This window comes from Lepidochelys kempii, chromosome 4 (genome assembly GCF_965140265.1).
Source record: "Lepidochelys kempii isolate rLepKem1 chromosome 4, rLepKem1.hap2, whole genome shotgun sequence".
NCBI classification, from domain to species: domain Eukaryota; kingdom Metazoa; phylum Chordata; order Testudines; family Cheloniidae; genus Lepidochelys; species Lepidochelys kempii.
In genome coordinates this window covers 58964265-58991403 of record NC_133259.1, presented here as the reverse complement: position 1 = coordinate 58991403, position 27139 = coordinate 58964265, and the positions used below count along the sequence as shown (strand labels likewise).

The 27139-nt window shown below is 41.3% G+C and overlaps 1 protein-coding gene across 6 annotated transcripts in view; it reads right to left on the bottom strand.

The window, feature by feature from the left end:
* The window catches only part of TMEM131L (transmembrane 131 like), a 126709-nt gene that overhangs the window by 97868 nt on the left and 1702 nt on the right, over window positions 1-27139 (bottom strand). For 4 of the 6 annotated variants that reach the window (XM_073341401.1, XM_073341402.1, XM_073341403.1 and 1 more), the window contains exons 3-4: window positions 21388-21477; window positions 18386-18429 (exon numbers count right to left, since the gene is read on the bottom strand). In XM_073341401.1, coding sequence (XP_073197502.1) covers window positions 18386-18429; window positions 21388-21477 — 134 coding nt within the window. The remainder of the gene's footprint in view (window positions 1-18385; window positions 18430-21387; window positions 21478-27139) is intronic. The other 2 variants (XM_073341404.1, XM_073341406.1) reach the window with 1 other exon arrangement.

Genomic DNA, 27139 nt, shown 5'->3' with positions numbered 1-27139 from the left:
CACCCCTCCCGCGCTACCTTGGCAGTTATCCCCCCTATTTGTGTGATGAATTAATAAAGAATGCATGATTTTGAAACAATGACTTTTATTGCCTCTGCAAGCGGTGATCGAAGGGGGGAGGGCGGTTGGCTTACAGAGAAGTAGAGTGAACCAAGGGGACGTGTTTTCATCAAGGAGAAACAAACAGAACTTTCACATCGTAGCCGGGCCAGTCATGAAACTGGTTTTCAAAGCTTCTCTGATGTGCAGCACGCCCTGCTGTGCTCTTCTAATCGCCCTGGTGTCTGGCTGCGCGTAATCAGCGGCCAAGCGATTTGCCTCAACCTCCCACCCCACCATAAATGTCTCCCCCTTACTGTCACAGATATTGTAGCACACACAACAAGCAGCAATAACAATAGGAATATTGGTTTCGCTGAGGTCTAACCGAGTCAGTAAACTGCACCAGCGCGCTTTTAAACGTCCAAATGCACATTCTACCACCATTCTGCACTTGCTCAGTCTATAGTTGAACAGCTCCTTACTACTGTCCAGGATACCTGTGTATGGCTTCATGAGCCAGGGCATTAAGGGGTAGGCTGGGTCCACAAGGATAACTATAGGCATTTCAACATCCCCAACAGTTATTTTCTGGTCTGGGAAGTAAGTCCCTTCCTGCAGCTGTTCAAATAGACCAGAGTTCCTGAAGATGCGAGCGTCATGTACCTTTCCCAGCCATCCCACGTTGATGTTGGTGAAACGTCCCTTGTGATCCACCAGTGCTTGCAGCACTGCTGAAAAGTACGCCTTGCGGTTTACATACTGGCTGCCAAGGTGGTCCGGTCCCAAGATAGGGACATGATACGAAGACAGGGATGATGGTTAGCACCGTGCACATTTCCTGAGGAAGGACACACGTATCCGGGAGGCCATGACAGACAACATGGAGAAATTCACTATTGAGACAATAGCAGCAGAGCAGAGCTGCAGTGGAAGCAGTGGTCCTACTGCACCGTCTGCTGAAAGCAGTATGGCGTCCGCAAGGAAAAAAGGAGAGAAACGATTGTCTGCCATTGCTTTCACGGAGGGTGGGGCGACTGACAATATGTACCCAAAACCACCCACAACAGTGTTTTTGCCCTATCAGGCATTGGGAGCTTAACCCAGAATTCCAATGGGCCGCAGAGACTGTGGAATAGCTACCCACAGTGCACCGCTCCGTAAGTCGACGCAGCCACGGTAGTGAGGAAGCACTCCGCCGACTTAATGCACTTAGTGTGGACATACACAATCAACTGTATAAAAGTGACTTCTAAAAATCGACTTCTATAATATCGACCTAATTTTGTAGTGTAGACATACCCTGGGAGAGCAGAGACAACAGTTACAATAATAAGGTAACAGAGTTACTCAGATATGTACACATCTTGCCTGACAGTTCCGTTCTGGTTTTGTTGGGTTTTTCTTTTTTTCTTTTTTTTTTTAAATATATTTTCTCACAGTCAAGGCAGTTTGATCATTGTTTAATCACTATATTGAGCAGCACCTTCAAACCATACAGAACTTGCAGGTAGGCAGAATGTGGTGGCTGTTCTATTAAGCAGCATTTCCTGTAGACAGCACATAACTCCAGTGCTGTATGAGCTGCACGGGCTGCTAAATGATGCTTGGATTGAAATCCTAGCCCTGTGGAAGTCAACTGGAATTTTGCCACGGACTTTAATAGAGTCAAGATTCCACCAATGCCGTTTCTGACCTCTAAACTGTTTCTATGTTCCATATCCTTCTAAAAGATATGAGGATAAGAATACATTATTATCTAGTCTGATCTACTAGATAAAACGGACAATACAAGTTTTGCCAGTAATTCCTGCATCAAGCTAATAACTTCTGGTTGAGCTAGAGCACATCTTTTAGAATGATATCTCATCTTGATATATATTGTAAACTATAAATTTAATTTTAAATACATGGTCATTTTCAAAGCAGTGTATCATTAGCAATAATCATCAATAAAACTATGAGTGTGAACAAGTAAATTTAGATCAATTGGTTAGACAATAGCAGATGACAGAACAGGTCTCAAGTTGCAATGGGGGAGGTTTAGGTTGGATATTAGGAAAAACTTTTTCACTAGGAGGGTAGTGAAGCACTGGAATGCATTACCTAGGGAGGTGGTGGAATCTCCTTCCTTTGAAGTTTTTATGGTCAGCCTTGACAAAGCCCTGGCTGGGATGATTTAATTGGGGGTTGGTCCTGCTTTGAGCAGGGGGTTGGACTAGATGACCTCCTGAGGTCCCTTCCAATCCTGATATTATATTAACAACATTAATGGCTTTCGAACAGGCTACAATAATTTAACCTTGAATAAATTAGCTCATATAACACAATATTTTAATTCAATAATGCAGATTTGAGCAACTGTGATCTTATCTCGCAATTCTATTGGGCTTTGACCCTGGATTTTCAATAAATGTAAACACCAGTGTTAAGACAAAATATGTGGTGATGGTTTGCGTGTTGATTGGCATATATAGTTGACCCTCTCCCCACCCCCATGAAATACACAGCCTGGAAGGGAGTGAGTGACTGACAATTTCCATGTTCCTGCTGAGCAGAATCTTGAAAATTGGGTACACTTCATTACGGGATGCTGAGTACAGGAAGAGACTCACATTTGAACACTGATCTTTCTGGCAGAGGTCATCAAGAAGGTCCAGAATTTTCTCTTCGAAGATTTCAGCCATTCAGATGCCCTTTTGAAATATCTTTTGCAGCTGCTTGTGTCCATCATTCCATGGAACCTGCATGCTTTGCTCAAGAATTACACAATTGGAGAGGTAGAGGAGAGTAAAATATAGTGGAGCCTTTAGGCTTTGGAAGGGATGAAGAGGATTCTCCTCAAAAAAGAAAAACAAACACAAACCATCTTTTCACTCTCCCCAGAGCTAAACACATCACACTAACACTGCTGGTTCAGGGTCATAGGAGTCCCAAAGTCCCTCTTCACTCCGGGTATCCTTCCAATGGCAATGGAATGTACAGTACTACTCCTGCAGCCCTGAGCCAGGGTCCAAAATGCCAGATACGACACCCAATTCAGTAGCACATGGAGTTTAGTTTCAGCTTGACTCACGAGGCTTGAACCAGTTTCTAATCATGCTAATAGGAAATAAGCATCTAAAGCTCACACAACACTGAGCAAAGAGTAAAACTCTTAAGAGTCTGCCTGAACATTCCAAACATGTAAGCAACTTAAATAAGAAAGTCCTCACCAGGATTGATAGGAGAGACATGACCTGTTGGCAGAATTTCAGGTCCCTGCATGTTCAGGGAAGGTTATAGGATTGGTTTTACAATCACAGTACCAAAGAGAATTGTGTTATGAGTTACTGGCAAAAATATAAATAAACAGAAACTTTATTATATCTTTACAGCTCAGTCTTGCAATCTGCTGTGCATCCTCCACTATGAAGTAGGAGCTGAAAGGCCTCAGCACCTTCAAAGTCAAAAGCCCAAAATAACTCTAAAAGTCCACCACAAGATGCTGGTTTTGAAAGTTTGAGATTCGTGCATGAAAACTATTCCTGTGCCTACTAAGTTACCTTCTCCCCAACTCAAAGCAAAACAAAGAAATACATCCACATCTTCAAGAAGCCAGGAGAGGAAAGTGAAGCTGTCGGGCGCATGGAAGAGGATAATACAGTAAATGTTAGTGTTGCTAGCGATCCATGTGATTAAATGTCAACGCTCCTATATAGCTATATCATCATAAAGCTAGGAAATTCCCACTGCACATTCCTAAGAAGAATATGTGGGTGGAGGTGGAAGGTAGTTGAGGCTGAGAAGAGGAACTGATGAATAGGGTATAGCTGGTGTGCAGAAGGACTTAACTGCTTATTACCTTGCATTTTACAGTTTGTGATGTTGAGGTCTGCTATCTACAACCTTAATTCAAAGTTGGGGGTGATGGGTTGCATAGATATATGGTTTAGACATACTATTATCCTACAGCCTCTTAATGAAAACAATCAGGTCTCAGGGGAAACAAAAAAGAATAATGAATAGCAGCAAATGAAAAATTAAACACAGAAAAAATACCAAAAAGTTGCATCCAAGATCTTCTTTAATACTTAGCATCACTTACTCTATTTCCTCCTATACCGTACTGGAATTGTTCATGTTTCAGGAAGGCTTCCCAGGCATTTTAAAACTGATCAGATTAACATTAAGACCAGACCACTTTTAATCCTTAGGCCTGCGAATGAACTGAAGTCATTTATGTGAGGTTTGGCTACATTATCACAATTGTCACAATCCCATCATCCAAAGGAAATGTTTCCCAATCAGTCTAGGCTTAAAGAACATCAAGCTGTTTTCTGTATCTTCCCTTAAGCAGCATGTTGTTATGAACAAATGTATACAAGATTTTAATGAAACTTCTTTCCATGTTAAAAAGTTTCTACTTTATTAGAACTCCTTGATGTGTGCTGTGAAATTTTATAGCTATGGACTTGAATTCTGCATGTGGGTGGATGAGATGGTAAACAGTTGAACAATGTTAATCAAGAACTGCAGCAGAACCCCTGGGCTAACCAAGAGGCTACCACAGAGGAGACCAGTCTAGATTGCTGCACTACTCCTTCACCGAAAAACATTCTTCCCCGTCCCCCCTTCTTCGTTTTTTTATTTTTGAGAGCAAGGCTGGGCTTACAGTGGTTGGCTCTAGTCTGGAAATTCCTGTGCTCAAAACAGCATATTCACACTGATTGCTAATAAAAATGGGAAACAAAGGTTATTTTGTACACAAAATAATCCACGACTTCTCTCTCTCTCCTACTTATATTTCCATTATTCTTCAAAAAAATTACTATGACAAAACTGCAGCCCTGCTCACATTTACAGTATATGTATAGTCGAGAACCTTAAGTACCCTGCAGCGACTGCTCTGAATTCTGCAACAAATTTAACAGGGTAAGAGTAAAGTGTAATAAGCTAAAAAAGTGACGTTTAAAATAAAATAAGGTTTCACGGAATTAAATAGGAAAATACTACAACAAGTACAGTATTTCTTAATATCATTTTGCCACTGTCCAAGTTAGATGTGACTGCTGTGACCAAAATAATAAGCTGACCACTCAGTATTAACTTACTATCACAGAAGAACTTTCTTTCCTAACTAGCTATGGGGCAAAGCGGATACAAGTTAACATTTATCCCAGTTTAGCTAGATATTTAAAAACTTAGGTTTGACTTTATAATTAAGACTACACTGAAAGTAGTAAAGAAACAAATGAAACAAGCACTTCACTTTTTTGACCACATTCTATACTCAAATTACCATGGCAAATACCTACTTATTGAAGCGGTTTATGCTGATATACTTTCTACACCTAGCCACCCTTGGTACAGAGACCATCCTTCCACTTGGCTGGAAGAAGTCACTGAGCCAGCCAACCAGAGGCACTTGGTTAAAGCGGGAAAGTAGGTTTTGATTTCACTTGAGTTTCCTGAAGGGGAGGAATAATATTTTCTTCATTTGGATTAAGTTAGTCAACATGCAATAAACTAACTGATACGGGGAAGCAGGGAATGTAAGCTTCCTGTTTTATGCTAATTTTATTACACAAGTCAAGAGATTCCAGATAGTTTGATTTTTATTAGTTGAAAATAAAATTAGCATGGTCTGTTTTAGTAATTTGTTGATTTCAGTTCTAAAAAAACTGACTGGGCTTCTAGACAGCTGCTGAATAAATAAGTTATATTCCTCTGGGGTTTTTGTTTTTTAAATAATTTGCCATTATTTGGTGGAAAAGTGAACAATCTTAATAAATGCAATGTAGCAGTGTTCATTTGTCCCTATCTGAACACAGTTAAAACTACCTAGCACTGTAAGCACCTTTAATTTTACTGCCTCCGATCCACATTTGGATTTATGTACCAACTAATCAGAATTACATTTTCTTTTCAAAGGAATCCAGAAGTCATTCTGAATTAGTGATGTAAAATCAAAGCATTTGATATCAACCCATCATATGGTTATTTACCCAAAAAAATCAGATGGTGGAGTTTGGGATTAACATGAACATTTTTAATGTAGGGTTCTTATGCAATAATAATAATAATAATAATTTACTGTATTTTCCTATGTGTCTAAACAGCCCTTAGCACATTTTAGGTTCTTATGCAATAATAATGAAATGTGCTAGGGGCTATTTAGACATATTTAGACACACAGGAAGAGAATCTCTGGACTGACCAACTTACAATACAAAACCAGCAAATAAGGATAAGGGAAAGAAAAGACAAAATGATCAGAGTGATGACAGACGTGTCATTTAGTAGCATTTTTTCTGTATGTTCTTTTTCAAATGTAATCTATCCCCTGCTGTCCCTCTACCCAATCAGTCCTATTTCCTTTGTTTAAAAATAATATATCCATTCTATTTATCATTATTGTTCCAAACAAGGTAGGTTAGGTTTAACAAGATACACATTTTGTTCCAGGGATCACAGAATTTAACATGTACATGATGGCCTTGCACAGCATTCAAAGTGGGACAGTATGCAGTCATGTGACACATTGAATTGGCATTATGTCAACTTGTCTCACTGCTGTATAGCGACACTAACAGCCTATAACACTCTGAGGGCTTTCTCTGCTCTTGCTTTGGAGTCAGGGCCAGAACCAATGCAGACCCAGAGAAATTGAGAAAGGATGCCCCTGACCCGTTGACTAGAACTTCTCAGGCTCTAAGGACCATGAACTCCAGGTGGGCTGGGTCCTGGAACACAGCCAGATGAGTCTATGAGGGATCAGAAATAAGCCTGAGAAAAACTGCACACAGATTGGCGTGCGCACACACAGTTTCCATACGATGACAAATAGCGTGGCCCACTATTCAACTTCCTTCATATCCACCAGTTACTCCAACACAAATATATCCACCCTCCTCCCTATATCAATTTTCCATAGCCGAAACACAGCATCCATTCTCCATCTCCACCCCTCATATCATCAGTCCTCTCTTCCCCGATCTCTCCCCATATCACATCATTCCTCCTGATCCTTCTTACCACTATACCTTACCACTGTCTCCAGCAGTCCGGGGGCTGAGCTGTTCTTCTCAGCAGCAACAAGCACTAACGAGGGTTCTGCTGTTATTCCCCAGCCCCTTGCTCGGTACGCCCTGCCCTCAGGGCAGCTCCCCAACTCCCTCTGAATCGCTCAGATAAGATAGCAGGGCAGCGAGTGAACCCTGCGAGGAGAGAAGAGGCAGTCTCAGCCACCACCAATCCACCCACCCTGGCAGCTGGCTGAAAGGGAGGCAGAAGATGCAGAGGCTAGGCATGGCTGAGTGCAGTTGCAGCACAGAAATCAGCAGGCCTCTATCTAGCCGTTTATACTGTGCTCCTCAATGTGGCATCTGAGCGCCTAGGTCATGAAAAATGCTCCAGGTGAGCTGAGTCTCAGAATACACAGCAGCATAAAGTCCAGCGCTAGCCTGAAGAATTCACACTCCACACAAACAAGCAGTGGAAAGGCAGGAAGAGCCTTGTCACAGTTTAGGGTCAGTGCATCTGTATTCCCCTTTTGTGGTCACCAAGAGCATTCATAGAATCATAGAATATCAGGGTTGGAAGAGACCCCAGAAGGTCATCTAGTCCAACCCCCTGCTCAAAGCAGGACCAATTCCCAGTTAAATCATCCCAGCCAGGGCTTTGTCAAGCCTGACCTTAAAAACCTCTAAGGAAGGAGATTCTACCACCTCCCTAGGTAACGCATTCCAGTGTTTCACCACCCTCTTAGTGAAAAAGTTTTTCCTAATATCCAATCTAAACCTTCCCCACTGCAACTTGAGACCATTACTCCTCGTTCTGTCATTTGCTACCATTGAGAACAGTCTAGAGCCATCCTCTTTGGAACCCCCTTTCAGGTAGTTGAAAGCAGCTATCTAATCCCCCCTCATTCTTCTCTTCTGCAGGCTAAACAATCCCCGCTCCCTCAGCCTCTCCTCATAACTCATGTGTTCCAGTCCCCTAATCATTTTTGTTGCCCTTCGCTGGACTCTCTCCAATTTATCCACATCCTTCTTGAAGTGTGGGGCCCAAAACTGGACACAGTACTCCAGATGAGGCCTCACCAATGTCGAATAGAGGGGAACGATCACGTCCCTCGATCTGCTCGCTATGCCCCTACTTATACATCCCAAAATGCCATTGGCCTTCTTGGCAACAAGGGCACACTGCTGACTCATATCCAGCTTCTCGTCCACTGTCACCCCTAGGTCCTTTTCCGCAGAACTGCTGCCTAGCCATTCGGTCCCTAGTCTGTAGCTGTGCATTGGGTTCTTCCGTCCCAAGTGCAGGACCCTGCACTTATCCTTATTGAACTTCATCAGATTTCTTTTGGCCCAATCCTCCAATTTGTCTAGGTCCTTCTGTATCCTATCCCTCCCCTCCAGCGTATCTACCACTCCTCCCAGTTTAGTATCATCCGCAAATTTGCTGAGAGTGCAATCCACACCATCCTCCAGATCATTTATGAAGATATTGAACAAAACTGGCCCCAGGACCGACCCTTGGGGTACTCCACTTGATACCGGCTGCCAACTAGATATGGAGCCATTGATCACTACCCGTTGAGCCCGACATTCGCTCTTAGGCTTCCAGCAAATCACCTCTCTTGGAAGGAGACCTGCATCTTTCCCCCTGCTCACCGAAGTTTTTCCAGACTGCACCGCCCCCAGCAAGTCAGATCGCCTAAACAGGCCTGCTTTACCTTCCCAGAGGCCACAAACAGCGTAATTGCCCACAGTTGTCAGTTACCACAAAGCTTTTCCTAAGCAAACACCTTTATTCTTAAGGTGACAGCTTTACAGAGAACACATACAAAAACAATAAGAAAAACTACATACAGGCTAATAAGCTTACCAAGGATCACCCTTAACCCTGGTAGGGATCAGCCCTTCAAACCCCACAAAGAGTTTGTCTGTGGTTACAAGTTCTTAACTGCCTTGGCTCAGAACAAGCACACCTAAGAATCTCTGAGTCACTCCTTTATACAGTTTGGGCTTCTGATCTTGTCCTCACCTAACAGATGATTAACAGATCAAGGTCCCCGCCTCAGGGAGAAGCGTCAAAAAGCTGAGTATCTGCATCACCAAAGGGGGGGGGTGGGAAATCTACATTCGCTTCCCTCAAGAGATTTCCTGGTAAACCCACTTAATTTTAAACATTCACATAGTTTCAAATCGTCCTTTGAAGCTCTTAACAACTCCCAGGGTTTACACCAGTCACGTCTCCCTATTAGAGATGTTACATACAATAATACATAAACTTTTGCATTTTAAAACAATGAACTCCTAAAATACTTTAAATCAATTCAGTAAGGTTTGTCCAGTACACTCCAGGAAATTGCCATATCTGTCACCAGACTGACCAACTGCCATAGACCCGGACAGCGAGGGACTGGGGGTGGGAATTGAGATTGATAAGGAGAAGGCTAGAAAGACAGGTACACTCAAGGAGATGGATGAAAGATTCGGGGGGAGAGTGTAGGGGGGAAAATAGAGGAAATAAACAATAGAAAAAGAGAAAATAGAATAAAGAAGAGAGAGGGGAGACAATGAAAATAAACGAAAGAAAAAGAACATCAACATTAAGTTAGAAAACTGCTTTATTTATGCATGTATTTAAAACGCATTTCATACTGCCAGAAGAGAGCAGATTTACAGTTTAGTACATATACAGCAATATAGCTCTTGACGTATTCAAGCAATACCCAGTTAACATTCACCTATCTGGTAGGGCTGTTGTGGGGTTAAGTGCATTCTACAGATATGGAAACTGAGGCACAGAGGGAGGGAACTGGCTCAAGGCCACACCTTGAGCCAAGTTTCAGAGTAACAGCCATGTTAGTCTGTATTCGCAAAAAGAAAAGGAGTACTTGTGGCACCTTAGAGACTAACCAATTTATTTGAGCATGAGCTTTCGTGAGCTACAGCTCACTTCATCGGATGCATACTGTTGAGCATACACTTGAGCCAAGTGACAGAACCAGGATTAGAGCTCAGGAGATTAACTCCTTGCTTATTTCTCCAGAGTGGGCGGTCACCCAAGGGGGCTGAGAAAGTCCACTTCAAGCTTATGTGAGAAAGTAAGTCTACAGACCAAGTGTGCCCTGGGATGACAGCATGCATCTTCCAGCTAATTAAAGTTCAGTGTGGTGAGAGAGGCGCATAACAGCATTTATTTTTCCAACTCAAGTACTGATTCTGCATTTTTCCCACGCTATCACAAAAGCTAAAATGCATTAGTAAGATTACTGTAGGTGACTCATCACCTGCACAGTGTTTCACCAGAATATCAAATAGAATCTAAGATGAGGGTAGGAGTTTGGCAGTTTTTTTCAGACTATGGTGGATGGACTCATATTCCATTAACTGTAGTTCCTAGAAAGGCATGGAATTTAGATGTACAATCTGGCATACAACAAAATACAATGGGCCTGAACCAGTGTTATAACTTCTGACTTTGATTAATGCTCTTAAAAATGGGTTAGCCAGATGACTCATTTGTTAGCATGTAGCACTGCCATCCAATACATTTTGGGAGTAACCTCAGGTCTCTTGTTCCCCAGGTCAGCAGACATACCCTGTTTTTAGCAGATGAGCCCTCCTGTTTGTAAATAAGTTGTGAAATACTCTATGAAATTCTAAATATTTCTAATATGGTAGCCTAAAATGAAGCAATGGATAAAAATGCAAGGCTCTCTGGACCTGCTGGCATCAAGGAATGAAAGACAAACCAAGTCACATCAAGCAAGTTTTCCTAGGCAGTAGTGGAGCATTTAAGACACCTATTATTAATGGACTGTTTTTCTTCTCTAAGAGTGGTTCCCAAACTAGGGGTGCTGCTTGTTCAGGGAAAGCCCCTGGCGAGCCGGGCCCATTTGTTTACCTGCCATGTCCACAGGTTCGGCCGATCACGACTCCCACAGGCCGAGGTTGGCCAATGGGAGCTGTGGGAAGGGCGGCCAATATGTCCCTCGGCCTGCGCCGCTTCCCGCAGCCCCCATTGGCCTGGAGTGCCGAACCGCGGCCAGTGGGAGCTGTGATTGTTTACCTGCTGCGTCTGCAGGTTCGGCCAAACTGGCCCCGCCTGCCAAGGACTTTCCCTGAACAAGCGGCGCCCCTAGTTTGGGAACCACTGTTCTATAAACACCATATAAATCCTTCTATATGCCTTAACAGGAACATCATCTCCAAGATATTTTGGAGGAGGGGTGGGGAGTGGCGGAGATTTTTATTAATTTAACATACAATGAAAACACAACAGTAAATTGTGTGGGCTAATATGAACACAAATAAAACAGTGAAAGTAAGAAGCACATTGTATGTATGCTTCTCCAAAACAATTACAATAGGATAAACAGTTTGGAAGAAGGACTGTTTTTGATACTACAGCTGTGCAATCCAAGGTAAAGTTCATCAGTGACTGAATTACAAAATATGAAAGACAAAGAAGCCCTATAAAAGAAAGAAGGACCGAGGAGATGCCAGATTGCTCACCATAGCTACCGCCAACTGAGGAAGCCAGAAAGGTGTGTAGGTGTTCTAGAAATGTAGCTGCCCTTCACCGCCATCTGTTTCTCCATTATTAAGATATACCGTACTTTTGCAAACCACATTGGCAGTTTTCTCCAGTGAGCAGCAAAAGACAGTCTTCCAGTCAGCCAAACCTTGTGAGCTTTTCTACTGTATTAGCCCAAAGAAGTCAACAGCAGCAAAATAAAGAGACACCTCCAGGGGAGCTCCTGAGTAAATTTTACAAATTATATCCAAAATAACACTCCAGTTTAGCTTAATTTGCAGGAGTAACTCCACCAATTGTAGATTAAATCCCACTTTCCTCCACATTGGCTCCAGGCATCTATTTAAATCTTTCTGTTCAGAGAACATATATATATATATATATATATATATATATATATATATACACACACTGTTTTTGGTTCTTTTAGAAATGCTGTAAAACAAAATATAACTCTGAAATAACCCCTTCACTCCAGTGGTGGTGGAACTGAAATTACCGACTCCCTGACAATTTGGTGGGGCCATAAGGAGCCTGCAATTGCTACTTTAAAAAGGAAAAATTAACTGATGAGATAATTTTCTGCTGCTCCCATACTATACCACAAAAGCTGGATTCATTCTGTATATGCTGGAGGCAATTTTCGATTTGCTGCAACTCCAGTTAATTGAAAGTAAAAAGGCTTAAGCTTAAAAACAAATTAACAGCTGCATTTTTTATTTTTAGTAATATAAGAAAGGTTTGTTTATTCTCTGAGTAATCTGTATAGAGAAAAAAAATTAGTTCCAAGAGGCTGTTATGAAGATTTGAAGTCTGCTCAATATCTCTCCCATGCTTAAGAGTGTATTACAGGTTCCATGCCACTATCCCTCCCCCCCACAAAAAAATGGACCTTTAGGAATTAAAATATCAAGGCCAGGAGTACTGTCCCTTTTATTTTTTAAAACACATCACTAGCTACTCTAAACTTCTTGCCCTTCTAAATGTATTCATAGATAATCTGAACTTGGTCTCAGCACTATAAATTTGTGATTATGGAATAGATGACTTGTCTTTGGCAACACATTCATTTACAGGCTAGCATATTAATATACAAATCAGCTAATGTGAAGCATGCCAATTTTTCATGTCTTCTTTTCAGTATGGAATTACAACCAAATTGCATTAGTATCTGTGCATATATTAATCCTCCAATACTTCACTGGTTTCTTAGTCCATCTGAACTACTGAGAATTTAACTCCCATCTTATTATCCCTCAGGATGGCAACTGATAAATCATCTCTTATTCAAAATTCATTTAAAACCCTTCAAGAATACCAAACTCACTATACTTTGCTAATATAAACTAAATCTCAATGACCAACTCCAAGAAAAATTAAGTGACAGCAGTATAAAATACTACTTTATTATTCTCTCCTCCTATATTTATCTCTGATGCCTTTGCCAAGGCTTAGGTGGTATTACACAGATAAAGCAAAAACCAGTATAAACAAGAGTATTTTTCCTAGACTACTGAAAGGGGTAAGAATTCTAACTACCAACTCTTGCTCTAGCCACTGAATTCTTAGGGCATTTGTAAACAATTCCAAGTCCATATCTGCAAGTACAGTAAGTAGTCCACTCCACCAGGTCAAATTGCCCTCTCAATATCCAAGGGAAAAAGTTCATCACAACAAAACTGTTTGATTGAGATAAGTGGATCACACATGACTTTTATTATGTTATCTGAGCCTTGTCGACACAAAACAAAAATGCCTAATCTGTTTAAGTTAAAGTGGGTAAAATACCTTCTATCCTATTTGCTACTACTATAATATTGCAACAACAACAACAAAAAATAGATCTGTTTGCAGTCCTTCCCTTTCTCTATTGTGTGCCTTTATGATATAAGTGTACAGCAACATTCCTTCTATACACATTAATCAATGAGAGAGGTAATTTTAGGGCAAACTTTTCTATAAAATCCCCAATGAAAAACTGTAAGAACAAGAAGCCTTTTCTCCTTCAAAGTCTTAGAAGACTCAGTTTTTAATCAATGAAAAATTTCTTTCTTTTTCCCTGTAGACTAGCTGGAGACTTTGTAATGGACATTAAGACATTTCAATGATGTCGGTCTCTGTTTATCATTTGACTTTCCAATATCTTTGGCTACTCGATGTGCACGTTCTAATGTGAAACAACTGGGTAATAAAAATAAATGCAGTTTAATCCTCATAAGCAGACTATTCTAAAAAGTCTCTGATCCTACAAGCTGAGGTCTTTCCCTCCCCGCAAATTATAGGAGTTTGGCAGGGAAAGCCTTTATCATAGCTTGGTTTATCATGTAACCTCTTTCAATAGTTTCAACTTCACTTTCTGGTTTTTCATTTTTACCCTCAACGAAATTAAGCCTGGCCACAAGATCCGTCACAGCTTACTGTACTCGATCTTTCTCTATTTTAGCAAATTGGGCAGTATTACAGGCGTTATCTTCCTTCAGTTCAGACAAGCAGTACTTGCTCGTCCACTTTCAGCTGTTCAAACTCTGACGTTTCAACAGTTTGAAGAAATAATTGTCAGCCCTTGTCACTGATTTTCTTCTGCTGGTAACAGCCTATGCCAAATTTGTTTTTGTTAGAGAGCTTTCCCTCCAGCTCTACAAATGCAGGAGATATTTTTTAATAAACTTGAAACAACATAAAAGGTTATTTCTAAGTAAGTGAATCTTTTAATTTGGTTGAAGAACGTATTCCAAAAAAGCATGTCCAACCATCTAACTACACATTGTCAGCATTTCCTACATTGACCTTGATCCAGGTAGCCATAAAACACTCCCCAGGAGAGTCCAAGCAATCAGGGAAGCAGGAATTGTAACCTAGGTAACTAGCAACATCTTCCTCCCCTCCCCACACACACACACTTATACCTGGCATCTGCCAGCCCACAGAACTCCAAACAAAGCATTTCTGACTTGTCAGTGAAAGGTTCTTTCCAAAATTTATGACAAAATGGCAACCCTCTCCATATTTTTTTTTAAATATGGTTTTGGCATTAGCCTATGTAGAAAATTGGGTACAAAGATAATAAATTATATCTATTCCTTTTATATACACAACACAAAACACACCTCAAATGGATGCTTCTGAGATGCACATGTACAGGAAGTCAGTTAATACAGTTAATGCCTTAGTGATCATTTTTCTAAAATTAGATTAACAAGCTCCCAAAAGAACCCATTAACTTAGCATTAGACATTGCAGACTATGTAATGCTTTGGGAAGATCTCTGTGTGTGTGTCCCAAGATCCATAACTCTGTCTGCTTTCTTCAGCACTGGAGACCGCTTTAATTCACTTTCACCATTATACTTGCTACTTTTAGCTTGGGTTTTTTACCCATGAAAGCTTATGCCCAAATAAATCTGTTAGTCTTTAAGGTGCCACCAGACTCTTCATTGTTTTTGTGGATACAGACTAACACGGCTACCCCTCGGATACTACTCTTATTACTATCTTTCTCAGCTATCTTTTCTAGCCCTTATTCATAATGTCCAAATAACTACTGCATATGCAGGAAAATACAAAAAAAAGCTTAAAGGACACATGCAAATCGAGAGCTATATAGATAGATTTCCCAGAGCACTCAAGTATGAAAACAGTTTAAGCGTGCAGTACAGCTGACAAATTTTACTTTCACAACAAAGATCTATATTCGAGATGGATCAGCCATTAAGCTATTTTAAAACATCTGAGTAGCTAAAAATTGGTCACAGGACCTATCACAATCTCAGGAACTATTTTAAGCTTTTACCAATATTTTTATTACCAGTGCCCTTTGAGCCAGCCAGGCAACCTTTGAGCCAGCCACAGAACCTACCGGGAAAAGCAAACATCAAAGGACGTTTTTTCTCCCCATGCTCCATGTTTCTGGCAACTAATTAGAAGCACAAACACCATCTTCAGTTGGTCCTGACTTCATCCCAGCAATGCTTCGAGATGCATTAAAAACACTGCATGGAAAAAATCTTACAGGCCACAGGCACAAACAGCAGGACAAAAACCTCAGTCCTTATCCAGGCAGAACTCCCACTGTTATCAATGGAAGTTTTGCCTGAGTAACAACTGAAGGATCTGGCCCTTCTTTGGCAGGAAAAACAAGGTAAAGTTATCAGCCATATTGTGACTAGGAATCACATGTAGTACATGGGCAGGAACTGTAAGCAGCAACCGGTAGAGGTACCAACAACTGTGCTATTCCATTTCAAATGCCAGTTTTACCATTCTCTAGGACTTGAGGGAGAACAGAGATAACAGCTTTGATTCTGTCCTGGATTAGGCAGGCTCCTGACTGCATATCCTAGGCAGCTGGACTCCTGATGGAAAAAAATTTACCTGGAAGAGGGCTGCAGTGGGGTGCAAATCACCCAACAACCCCTGCTCCACTAATAATTAAGAAGGTAATGAAATCCTGTGTTTGCCCACATTTAATCACTGGCTGAATGAAACAAGCTTTTGTGGATAACTGCAGCTATTCATATATTGTTGCATTATATCTAAAACATTTGTTTATTTTAAGTCCTGTGATCTGTATGACTTACATGGCACTGAAAGATGTGCCTACACTAATGTGTACCAAAGAACAGAACTGTTTCACTGGTAGATTTCCAAGTATTTTAATCTGGACACTTAGAGAAAACAAAATATGTGAAAAAAACTGTGTAATATTTAGGGTTGTGGGTTTGTCACGGTGCTAAAAGTATTACTGATATTGTGACTTTTCTTTGTGTCAATGACTTCAATAAAGCAGGTTTCAGAGTAGCAGCAGTGTTAGTCTGTATCCGCAAAAAGAAAAGGAGTACTTGTGGCACATTAGAGACTAACCAATTTATTAGAGCATAAGCTTTCGTTGGCTACAGCCCACATCATTGGATGCATAGAATGGAACATATAGTAAGAAGATATATATATACATATACAGAGAAGGTGGAAGTTGCCATACAAACTGTAAGAGGCTAATTAATTGAGACTAGGAGTGGCTGGGTCATTACACATACTGAATCTATTTCCCTATGTTACGTAACCTCACACCTTCTTGTCAACTGTCTAAATGGGCCATCTTGATTATCACTACAAAAGTTTTTTTCTCCTGCTGATAATAGCTCATCTTAATTAATTAGCCTCTTACAGTTTGTATGACAATTTCCACCTTCTCTGTATGTGTATATAAATATCTTCTTACTGTATGTTCCATTCTATGCATCCAATGCAGTGGGCTCTAGTCCACGAAAGCTTATGCTCTCGTAAATTGGTTAGTCTCTAAGGTGCCACAAGTATTCCTGTTCTTTTTAATAAAGCAGCATTTCCCAGACAATGGTGGATTGCCGGCCCCGTACAGAGGGAAGGCCCTGGAAAGTAAGCCCACACCAGCCCAGTGAGGAGGGGAAGCCTGGGAGGAGAGCCTGGAGAGCGAGTCTATCCTGCACTCACCCCATGACAATGGCTCCTGTCCCACGGGGCTGGGCCTGGCTTCCCAGTCCTGGAGCATGGGATCATCGCATCACTCACTTAAATTTTGCCTGGCCACCCTCCTGTCATGACAGAAGGGGTGACTGGACCAAATATGCATGGCACTGAGACCCTGTGCATCAGGTCACAACACCTGGAGCAGCGAGCTGGACCCAACCCTATGGGACAGGAACCACCAGTGTCGGGTGAGCTTGCTCTTCCATCCCCCCTGTCCCGCAAGGGCTTCTCCTACTCACTGGGCTGGGCTCATTCTCCAGGTCTCTTCCCCCACACTTCACAGGGCCTCCCCTCCTCATCAGGCTGGGAACAGAGTTCCAGTGCCAGGGTGGAGGCTGCTGCTGCAGGTGGTCAGTGCACCTTTGGTAGGGTGAGGAGGCAGCAGCATGGAGAAGAACACAAGCGGTGACCTCCCATGAGTTTGTATCCTGGGTGGGTTTTTCCCTGTGTCAGTAGACAGACTACTGTGGAAGTATTTATGTATATTGCATTTAAAGAGGCACAGATAGTTGAATGTTCATATCCATGATTTTACACACCATTTCCCCTGAACCCGTGACTTTAACTAAATTTACCATGACCACTCCATGACTTTGGATAAGTATGCTGTGACAAATCTGCAGCCCTAGATACTACCCAACCCTTTAAAATGGAAGGACTGACATTAAAAGAAACAGCATAGTTAAGAGCTACATTTCTTAAAAACTTTATTGTTTATCTAATTTCAAGAAACTGAAAGTCCAGGAAATATATGGATCTATAATAACAAGGTGAGACTGTTTCTCTCCCCCACCAGCTCTTCTATCATGCCTATCACTGTAAATATACAAGTGTTAACAACACTCACAACATTCGCAACACTGTGAGATTATTATAATTTACAACTGAGATTTGATCCATTACAAGTTCAAACAACAGACACTCTATGAAAGATACATAAAGTCCATTTTCAAATGTAAAAATCTTTTGTGCAAAAACCATGAAAATCAAATACAACTAAGGTAAAAAATTAGGAAGAAAAGAGGCAAGAGTATTTTTCTGAGCCTGGTACATATTGTGCTTTACATCTGGCTTCACTGACAACAATTAGTTTGTATTAACATTAATTAACATTAACAATGATATAAGTACTGTAGCATTAATGTCATGGACATTTCAAGTTTATTATAAAACACAATGTAATATGTCAGAATACTTTTATTTTTAACTAATCTGTCCAGTGACACCTGAATGCGTTTTAAAGTGTATAATGCAGTTTTATAAACTGAGATGAGCTCTAATATCCATGGTTTAAGTTGGGTTTTGCTTACCTTTGCTCTTGTGGATGCTCTTCCACATCCTCCTCAGAATCAGCCTAATGAACAGAAAAAATACTGTGTGAGGATTTAAATATCATTACAGTGTACAGTGGAAATGTACTGTGCTTCTAATCCCACTGAAACTGACACAATCATGATTCACAAGTAAAAAGACAGCAGAAATTATAAAAGAATTAAGTAGCTCCATTCAGTACAAAGAAATTCTACATGCTTAAGTAATTAAACAACATCTAACCAAGATTTAGGATTTTACTGCCACTTAATATCGTTAATCCATTATCTTTTCTAAACTTCCATCTACTGTATTTATTTCCGACTGTACAAATGCACCTATTCAGAATTTTATGCACATGTACAATTCAAATGATTAAAAGCATACCGAAAGAATTAAAGATAAACCAATATCAACACTAAACACTCCCAAATCATAAAGATCAATCAGTTCCCCTCAAAGTACTGGTCATTATTCAATGCATTCATTAGCCAAAGTCTGAGAAAACAGACCATAAAACACCTTTAAGGTCGACAAACTCTGGCATTTGTCTGACCAAAGGCAAGGAAGCAAATTCCTAAATCTAGGACTCTCCAATGAACACAGAAGCCCACAAACATTTCTAGGGCCTATGAGCTCAAGCATCACAGCTGATCTCAACTGCTGAAATAGAACATGAGAAGAGAGATGGTCTCCAAAACATACATGGCACAAATCATGACAATTTGTAGTTCAAAACACTTTGAATTGCATACTGAAGTGAAACAGAGCTTTGATTTAATATGCTTGTTGCAGGAAACCCCTTTAAATGGGCAAATAGCTATGTTCTGAACCAGCTGGTGTTTCCAAGTGGTCTTCAGGTGTAGTGCAAAACAGGGTGCAACCATGCAATTTGCACTGACCAAGTAAAGGACAACATTAGTTAGAGTAACATTTTCATGAACAGGTCAGTCATCTTGCCAAGCACAAATGATATGAAGTTTTCTTGGTTACTGAAGCACCAGCTTGAAGTCCCACAAGATACTCAACTTGCAAACCTGAACAGCAAATAGTAGGAAAACGCCGCACAAAGAAAAGATAGAACTTTTATGACTTCCTCCAGCTGTTTTCCCATTCTACCTCTAACCCAGGATGAACCTCTGATTCAAGCTCCAATTTTGGTTAGACACTGGAGAAGTGATTAACTATCATCGAGGTCCAATAAAATGGAAACTCAGAGCTGTGGGGCAACAAAGCCCACACAGCTTCACAAACCTACTGAGCAATGGATGGCAGAAAAGAATCCCTGAAGAGATGAGCAGCTGCTCAATATTAGCCAGGGGACTATGAAGAAAGGAAAAAGACAAGCACTCAGATACAATTCTATCTTTGCCAGGGTCAGCAAATGCATCAATATATCATTGGTTAATGGCATTAAAAGCATCTGATAGATTTTTTTTAAAAGGCAGCACAGACAGCTAATCTTTGTCCATCGCCAGAAGCAGATCACGAACCTATGAGACAAGTGCAGTCTTCATATCAAATCCAGGCCTGCAACAAGACTGACAGGAATTAAGAAAATCTGAGGACTTCAAAACCATTTCATAAACTTTCCTTAAAAAGGGAGGTTAGAAATTCACAACCTCAGAGGGTTCTTCAGCATCAGCGTAACAAGAGAGGTTAGCATCTGAAACTCCTGAAGAGGGGTTGACAATCTCCTCTCATAAATGAGCTAGCATCTTCCCCCACTAGACTTAACCAACTAGGAGGGAGATAAATCCAGTTTCCCAGCATTCCCTATGCATTTCAGAACCTCCACTTCAAATTTTAATCTTCCTAAACGAGCTATGTCACAACAAAGGCTAGTAATCCAGTCTGATTCTAAGTGGTATTACCCACAACCTTTAACAAGCGTGAAAACCTAAAATCTGATTCTCTGTTGTCTCATTCTGTATCTCCAGGGTCTTCATCATTCTTTAACAGTTCTACTGCTCAGGACTTCACATTCGCTATGGTGTGGAGAAGATATCCTTCCGCATCAGTGGTACAGCCATGGCATAACACCTCGAACATTCATGACTTGGAACATGCCTTCTAGCTCTAATACTATCTTCCTTCCTCTAGCTGTCAAACTCTATCAGTAGGGTGAATAAAAATCAATGATTTTTAAAAAAAAAATTGAATTTTTTTTATTTAAATTGGATTTTTTTTGATAAAATGCTTTTTGAGGAAAAAAGCAATCTAAAATATAGTTTTAATTAAGATACATTATAGCTCAAAAATATCTCATCATGGAATAGGGATTATAAATTCTAATACTATAGTATGAGACAATATAGTCATGTAATGTTTAAGAAAAATTTTGTAAATAAGTTCCAATAGTTCATGGATTAGGGACCCAATTTTATGGGATTTAGGTTAATCTTTCTATCTACCCAATGGAACTCAGTGCTCAGTCTAGAAGATACCATCAGAGATGCTTAATTTTGCAGTTCTCAAACTGTGGATTTGTATCTCCAGAGATAACATGCTTGTTAACAGCAAGAATGTTTTAAATAAATAAATAAATATATAGATGTGAGAAATAACAGATCTCAACCCTACTGTCCCTCTGCACATTTGTGTACACAGAGTTAATCCCTTAACTCTCTCTAAAAGTGCAATGTTTCAAAAAGTTCAACAAATAGAAGATTGTTGGGGGAAGAACAGATCTGGAGATAAATGTGAGAAGGGAGGGACAGGCAGGAGAAACAAAAAAGTTAAACTGTTTGAGCAGCATATTCCATAAGTCTTGAGGTCTTTCTGAGTGTAGCTTTCATTGATTTGAGATCTACCATACCATTCTCTCCCTAGAAGGGAAAACCTATAATGGCAGCAGGCCGTAAAAGAGACCCAGTTTGGGAATAAGAACCATTCAAGAAATATATGTTTGCTGATGATGTTTTAAAGAAAGTCACACCAGTGAACTGGTGTAAGTCACTTAAGCATTTGGATTCAGAGACTGTTGAAGTAATAATCTCACTTTTAACAGCAGTAGCTTCTTCTGCCAGTGTAGAAAGAATATTTTCTTCCTTTGGACTAATTCATTCCAAATTGAGAAATCGTTTGGGACCTGAAAAAACAGGAAAGCTTGTTTTTCTTTTCCAGATTATGAACAAAAGGGAAAATGAAGGTGAAGATGACTGAGTTAACTGCAGAAGCCAGTATTTTAAGTTTCTCATGTTGACCTGGCTGACGTATTTGATTTAATTTTTGTTTTTTTTAAATATTTCATTTAACTATTTTAAACAATTTTAACAAAAACAAACCTGATTTTAAAAAACCTGAATGTTTAACTAAATTCAAAAATTCATGCGCTTGTTTTGTTAAAATGTTATATGTTTGCTGTTGAAGAAAAAAATCCCAGAATACATAACGTTGTTTTAGTTAAATAAACCAATTTAAATGTGCGTCTGGTGATGTTCTCCTCCTAATACAGCATGGCAAGAAAATCCTCCAAATATTAATGATTAACCTGTTGAGTTGGAGATAGTTCACCTCCCAATGACTTCATAAATATCTGCTTCTATTACCTTTGGTAAATGAAATAACCAAACAATCATTCATTTTCTGATATAGCTGTAAAACTAATCTGAAAAGTTTTCAAAAGAAATCACTTTTAAAATGTATAGTGTGTACCTTCTAAAAATGAAACCTACATCTATCTCTGAGTTGTGAAAAATATGTATTAAGGTTATAACAACCAACAAGAATGCACTTTTATGTAGAAATCCATGATTAAATCGAGTCTTCCTGACCAGTGATTTAAATCATGATTTAAATCAAATCCACCCTGTATATCAGCATTATCTGGGAGAAACATGCAGGGAATGAGTAACTCAGCACAACTTCATTGACAATCTAGGATAAAAAGATAGCCTGGTAGGACAATATGTTATCTGGGGAGTTGCCAGTCTGAACAGCCATTTCCTGACAGCCATCTGAAATCTAACTTGTTCTGGAGGTAGATCAGGGGTCAGCAACCTATGGCACGCGTGCCAAAGACGGCATACGAGCCGATTTTTAATGGCACGTTGCTGCCCGCCGGCTCCCAGCCGCCCACCCCGCTCCCGAACCCAGGCTGGGACCCCGGCAGGCAGCAGCGTGCCATTAAAAATCCTGCCCGCCCCGGCCTGCTCTTCTCTGCCCCCAACACCCAGCGTGGGCAGGGTGAAGAAGCTTGGTCCTGCCAGCTGCTGCTGCAGTGCAAGTGAGCTCCCCACTCCCCCGCCCCTTCCCCCAGCATGCTGCGTTCCTGCCCATCCTCCTCTCCCTGCCCCCATCAGCTGATGGCCCTTGCGAGGGATGGGGAGAAGTGGAGCCGCAGTGTGCTTGCTGCTCCGGGGAGGAGGCGGAGAAGAGGTTAGGACGGGGTCTTGGGGAACGGGGTGGAATCAGGGCATAACCCCTCCAGCCCCCTGCCGTGAGCCGCTCTGGTCAGGGGGCTGCAAGCACCCTCATGACCCTAGCCCACATCCCCAGCCCTCTGCCCTGACCCCTACACCTCCCCACACACACACACACCAGCCCTCTGCCCTGACCCCTGCACCCCCCACAACCCCAGCCCTGACTCCAGCATCCTCCACACATACCCAGCCCCCCCACACCCCATGCCCTGACTCCTGCACCCTCCTCACACACCCCGAGCCCTCTGCCCTGACTCCTGTACCTTCCTCACACACCCGCAGCCCCCTGTCCTGACTCTTGCACCCCCCACACCCCATACCCTGACTCTTGCACCCCCCCACATTCCCACCCCCACCCTGAGCACCAAACGGGAGCTCCTGCACCCCCCCACACACACATTCTCACCCGCACCCCTCGTACCAAACGGGAGCTGCCCAGGTAAGCACTCCACACCCAAACCTCCTGCTCCAACTCTGAGCCCCCTCCCTCATTCTAGCTCCTGGCCAGACCCTGCACCCCAACCTCCAGCCTGCTCCTTCACCCCCAGCCCTGTGCACTCCCACCCTCAGCTCAGTGCAGAGGGAGACAGGAAAAGAATGTTCTAGAACCAGGGAGAAGGTAGGTACCCATTCTATGTGGGCAGGGCCAGGATCCCAGACTGGCAGCGGGCTGGAGGGGCCGGCAGCCGGGACCCTGGCTGGCAGGAGCCAACAGATGGAACCCCGGACTGGCAGCGGTCTGAGTGGCAGCCGGCTGAGCCGCTCAGCCCACTGCCAGTCTGGGGTTCTGGCTGCCAGCCCGGGGTTCTGGCTGCCAGCCCCTTGCCAGCCGGGGTCCCGGCCACAGGCCCCGCTCAGCCTGCTGCCAGCCTTGGTGAACGGAACCCCAGGCCGGCAGCGGGCTGAGCGGGCCGGCGGCATAAGATCAGCATTTTAATTTAATTTTAAATGAAGCTTCTTAAACATTTTGAAAACCTTGTTTACTTTACATACGACAATAGCTTAGTTATATAATATATAGACTTATAGAGAGAGACCTTCTAAAAAACATTAGAATGCATTACTGGCACGTGAAACCTTAAATTAAAGTGAATAAATGAAGACTCGGCACACCACTTCTGAAAGGTTGCCGACCCCTGAGGTAGACCAACAAATAAGAGGTGTCCTAACCTCATAATGGAGGTGGCAAAGGTATTATCCATGACAAGAGTGCAATCTCTTCCCTCCAAAACTCATTCAAAATCAAGATCCCGTGTATACACAGCTGTGTGTATTAGGCTAGAAAGCACGTGGGGTAGTCCCATATTTGGCAGGGCACCCATGATATTCTGAGCTAACACTGGACAGTTTCTGTATTATCTGTATAAACAATCAGTCACAACTACTCCAACACTGCATTAAGAGGAATACAGTACAGCAGAACCTCACGAGTTAGGAACACCAGAGTTACGAACTGACCGGTCAACCACACACCTCATTTGGAACTGAAAGAATGCAGTCAAGCAGCAGCAGAGACACACACACACACAATATCAAATACAGTAGTGTGTTAAATGTAAACCACTAAAAAAATAAAGGGAAAGTTTAAAAAAAGATGTGACATGGTAAGAAAACTGTTTCTGTGCTTGCTTCATTTAAATTAAGATGGTTAAAAGCAGCATTTTTTCTTCTGCATAGTAAAGTTTTAAAGCTGTATTAAGTCAATGTTCAGTTGTAAACTTTTTAAACAACATACAACGTTTTGTTCAGATTTACGAACACTTTAGAGTTACAAATCTAGAGTTTGTACTTTAGAGTTACAAACACTTCAGAGTTACAATTTCTGAGGTGTTCATAATTCCGCGGTTCTACTGTAATTCTCAACCAAGGTCTTTAAGAGTAGGCTGCACATCCACACAAGTCCCTCTGTCTCAGATTGAGCTCTCTTAGGGTACACCTACACTGCAAAACAAAAAAAATAAAATCCCACAGCAGCAAGTCTCAGAGCCTGGGTCAACTGACTCAGGCTCATGCTATGGGGCTAAAAATAGCGGTGTAGACATTCCCGCTCAGGCTGGAGCTTAGGTTCTGAATCCCAGCCCAGGTGGGAACATCTACACTGCTATTTTCAGCCCCATAGCTCAAACCCAACAAGCCAGAATCAGTTGACCTGGTGTCAGACTCACCGCTGCATTTTTTTTTTCTTTTTTTTAAACAATGTAGACATAACCTAAGTTGAATACAGCTTTAAAGTGGGAGACCTCATACATTCCATCTGAGCTTTAACCAACTTATCTGGGCTAATGACATACTGCAATGTCACCCAGCCAAGTCTCAGTTACACATGTAGCACCAAAGGCTTCAATAACCCTCTAATCAAAGATGGCAATTAATTTTATTAGCCACAGACACTACATTAAACAACATGAAGTGAAGTTAGGACCCTACCATCTGGCAGCCTGTGCACCAAAAAATCATCATCATCCCCCCAGACATAACCAGGGCACCGATATTAAACTACTAGCACCACTCTGTCCTTGAGACACCATCTCAACCTGCCTAGTCTCCCACAGCTGTACTTTAATAGGCTATAAAAATGTATGAATATCATTGCATTCCCTTTTATCCGAGTTTATTCCAGCATCCTGAAAATGTTCTGTGTAATTTAACATCACTATTTGTGGACATCTGCTAATACTTGTAAATACAGCCAAATCCACACTAGCAAGATCTTTTACAGAACATCCTGCAGGTCTATTATACTTAATTTATGTCCACAAATGTGACAGAATATAAGCTCCCCCACAATTTTGAAGTCATTTAAGATTTTATATATATATATATATATGTATGCCACGGACACCACAAAGGAAAAGTTCAGTGCAAACTAGCAGTGCTTGATGACTTAATTGCTGGCATCTTCAATGTTTATAGCCATACCCAGGATTTGTTTTTAAATTGAAAAAAATATATTAACCCCCTCTCTGAATCTATGGTGGCTAAGAGGGTTATTTTTGTCCTGGGGATTTCCAAGTCACTCTTCCCATCATAAAATTCCCTTTAGTAACAGTATACTGAGTCTGTCTTACGGAGTGCCAATTTTTAATTACCATGCCATTGCTTTTTGGATTCTGGCAGAAACTAACAAAATATACTTGACCTTAAGAGCAACTACAACAGTGATCTGCTGATACTTTTTCAAAAAGTGCCTGTCAACAAAAACAAGTTGCGTTAAGAGTCCCTGATCCTTCTTTTTGTGTACAGATATAAAGAAAGTCACATCCCCCTTCCTTAACCCACTCCCCAAAAAAATCACGTGCTTGTTTTTTATTTTAGAAAAATCAGAATGCATTTCCCTTTTTCATTGGAGGACTCAAGAGCCTGTGTGCATATCTGGGGCTTTTTCAGCCCATAATTGAGAGGATTATGCTCAATAAATGTCGAGTCCTTTACAAAAGAACTTTTCTTTCTCGAGTTTTAGTTAAACAGACATTAACAAATTACAAACAAACAAACAAACAAACTCACAGAAAATTACAGAGTCTAAACAAAAGCCACATCTGTTCTCATCAAGTTTCCCCTTCTTGGTACTTATAAAGTCAACATTCCACTAGTTTTCCATTCATCCACAGTCTTTCAGGATAAACAGAACCTACATTTTTAATGTTACAAACAGGTAGGATTAAAAACAAACAAAACAAAACAAAACCACCTTGTTCTCCTGTGATGCACAAAGAAGGCCTGAAAGCAAAGCATGAGTCCAGTTCTCCCATCCCTTTCCTTCCACACACTTGCAGGTCACCTTAAAGAGAAACTAAGAAACCAAAAGAATGGTGCTGCCCAAGTCAGATTCAGAAAGCAAATGATTTCAAAACAAAAACAAAAATAAACCCCAGGTGAGATGTCATTATTGGCGATTGCTGCAAGTTATTATTTATGGAGGTCTGTCAGCATGCTGGATACTGAACCTACAAGAAGCAGTTAGACATTACGCTTCACACACAAATTATGGCTCAGTCTCAAATATTGTGTACATTGTGCATGAGGAGAAGTCATCACTGAGAGGCTTAGTGGATCAAATGTTTTAAAAAGTTGAATGGAGAGAAGAGAGTTCAAGCATAGGGGGCAGCATTGAAGAAAATGTGAGGGTAGTGGGGAGGGGCTTAAGAGGAGTAAAAACAATGGGAGGGAAAAGCAGGAGGAAATGGTTAGAGGAGTTTGAACTTGATATATCTCAGGTAGGCAAGAGGAAGCGAAGAACTAGGGACTGTAAAGCAATTACAAGCATTTAAGTGGTTTGTGTAGTTTCTTTCCCTCTAACTTGACTTCTTTCTTTTGAGTCTCACAGCT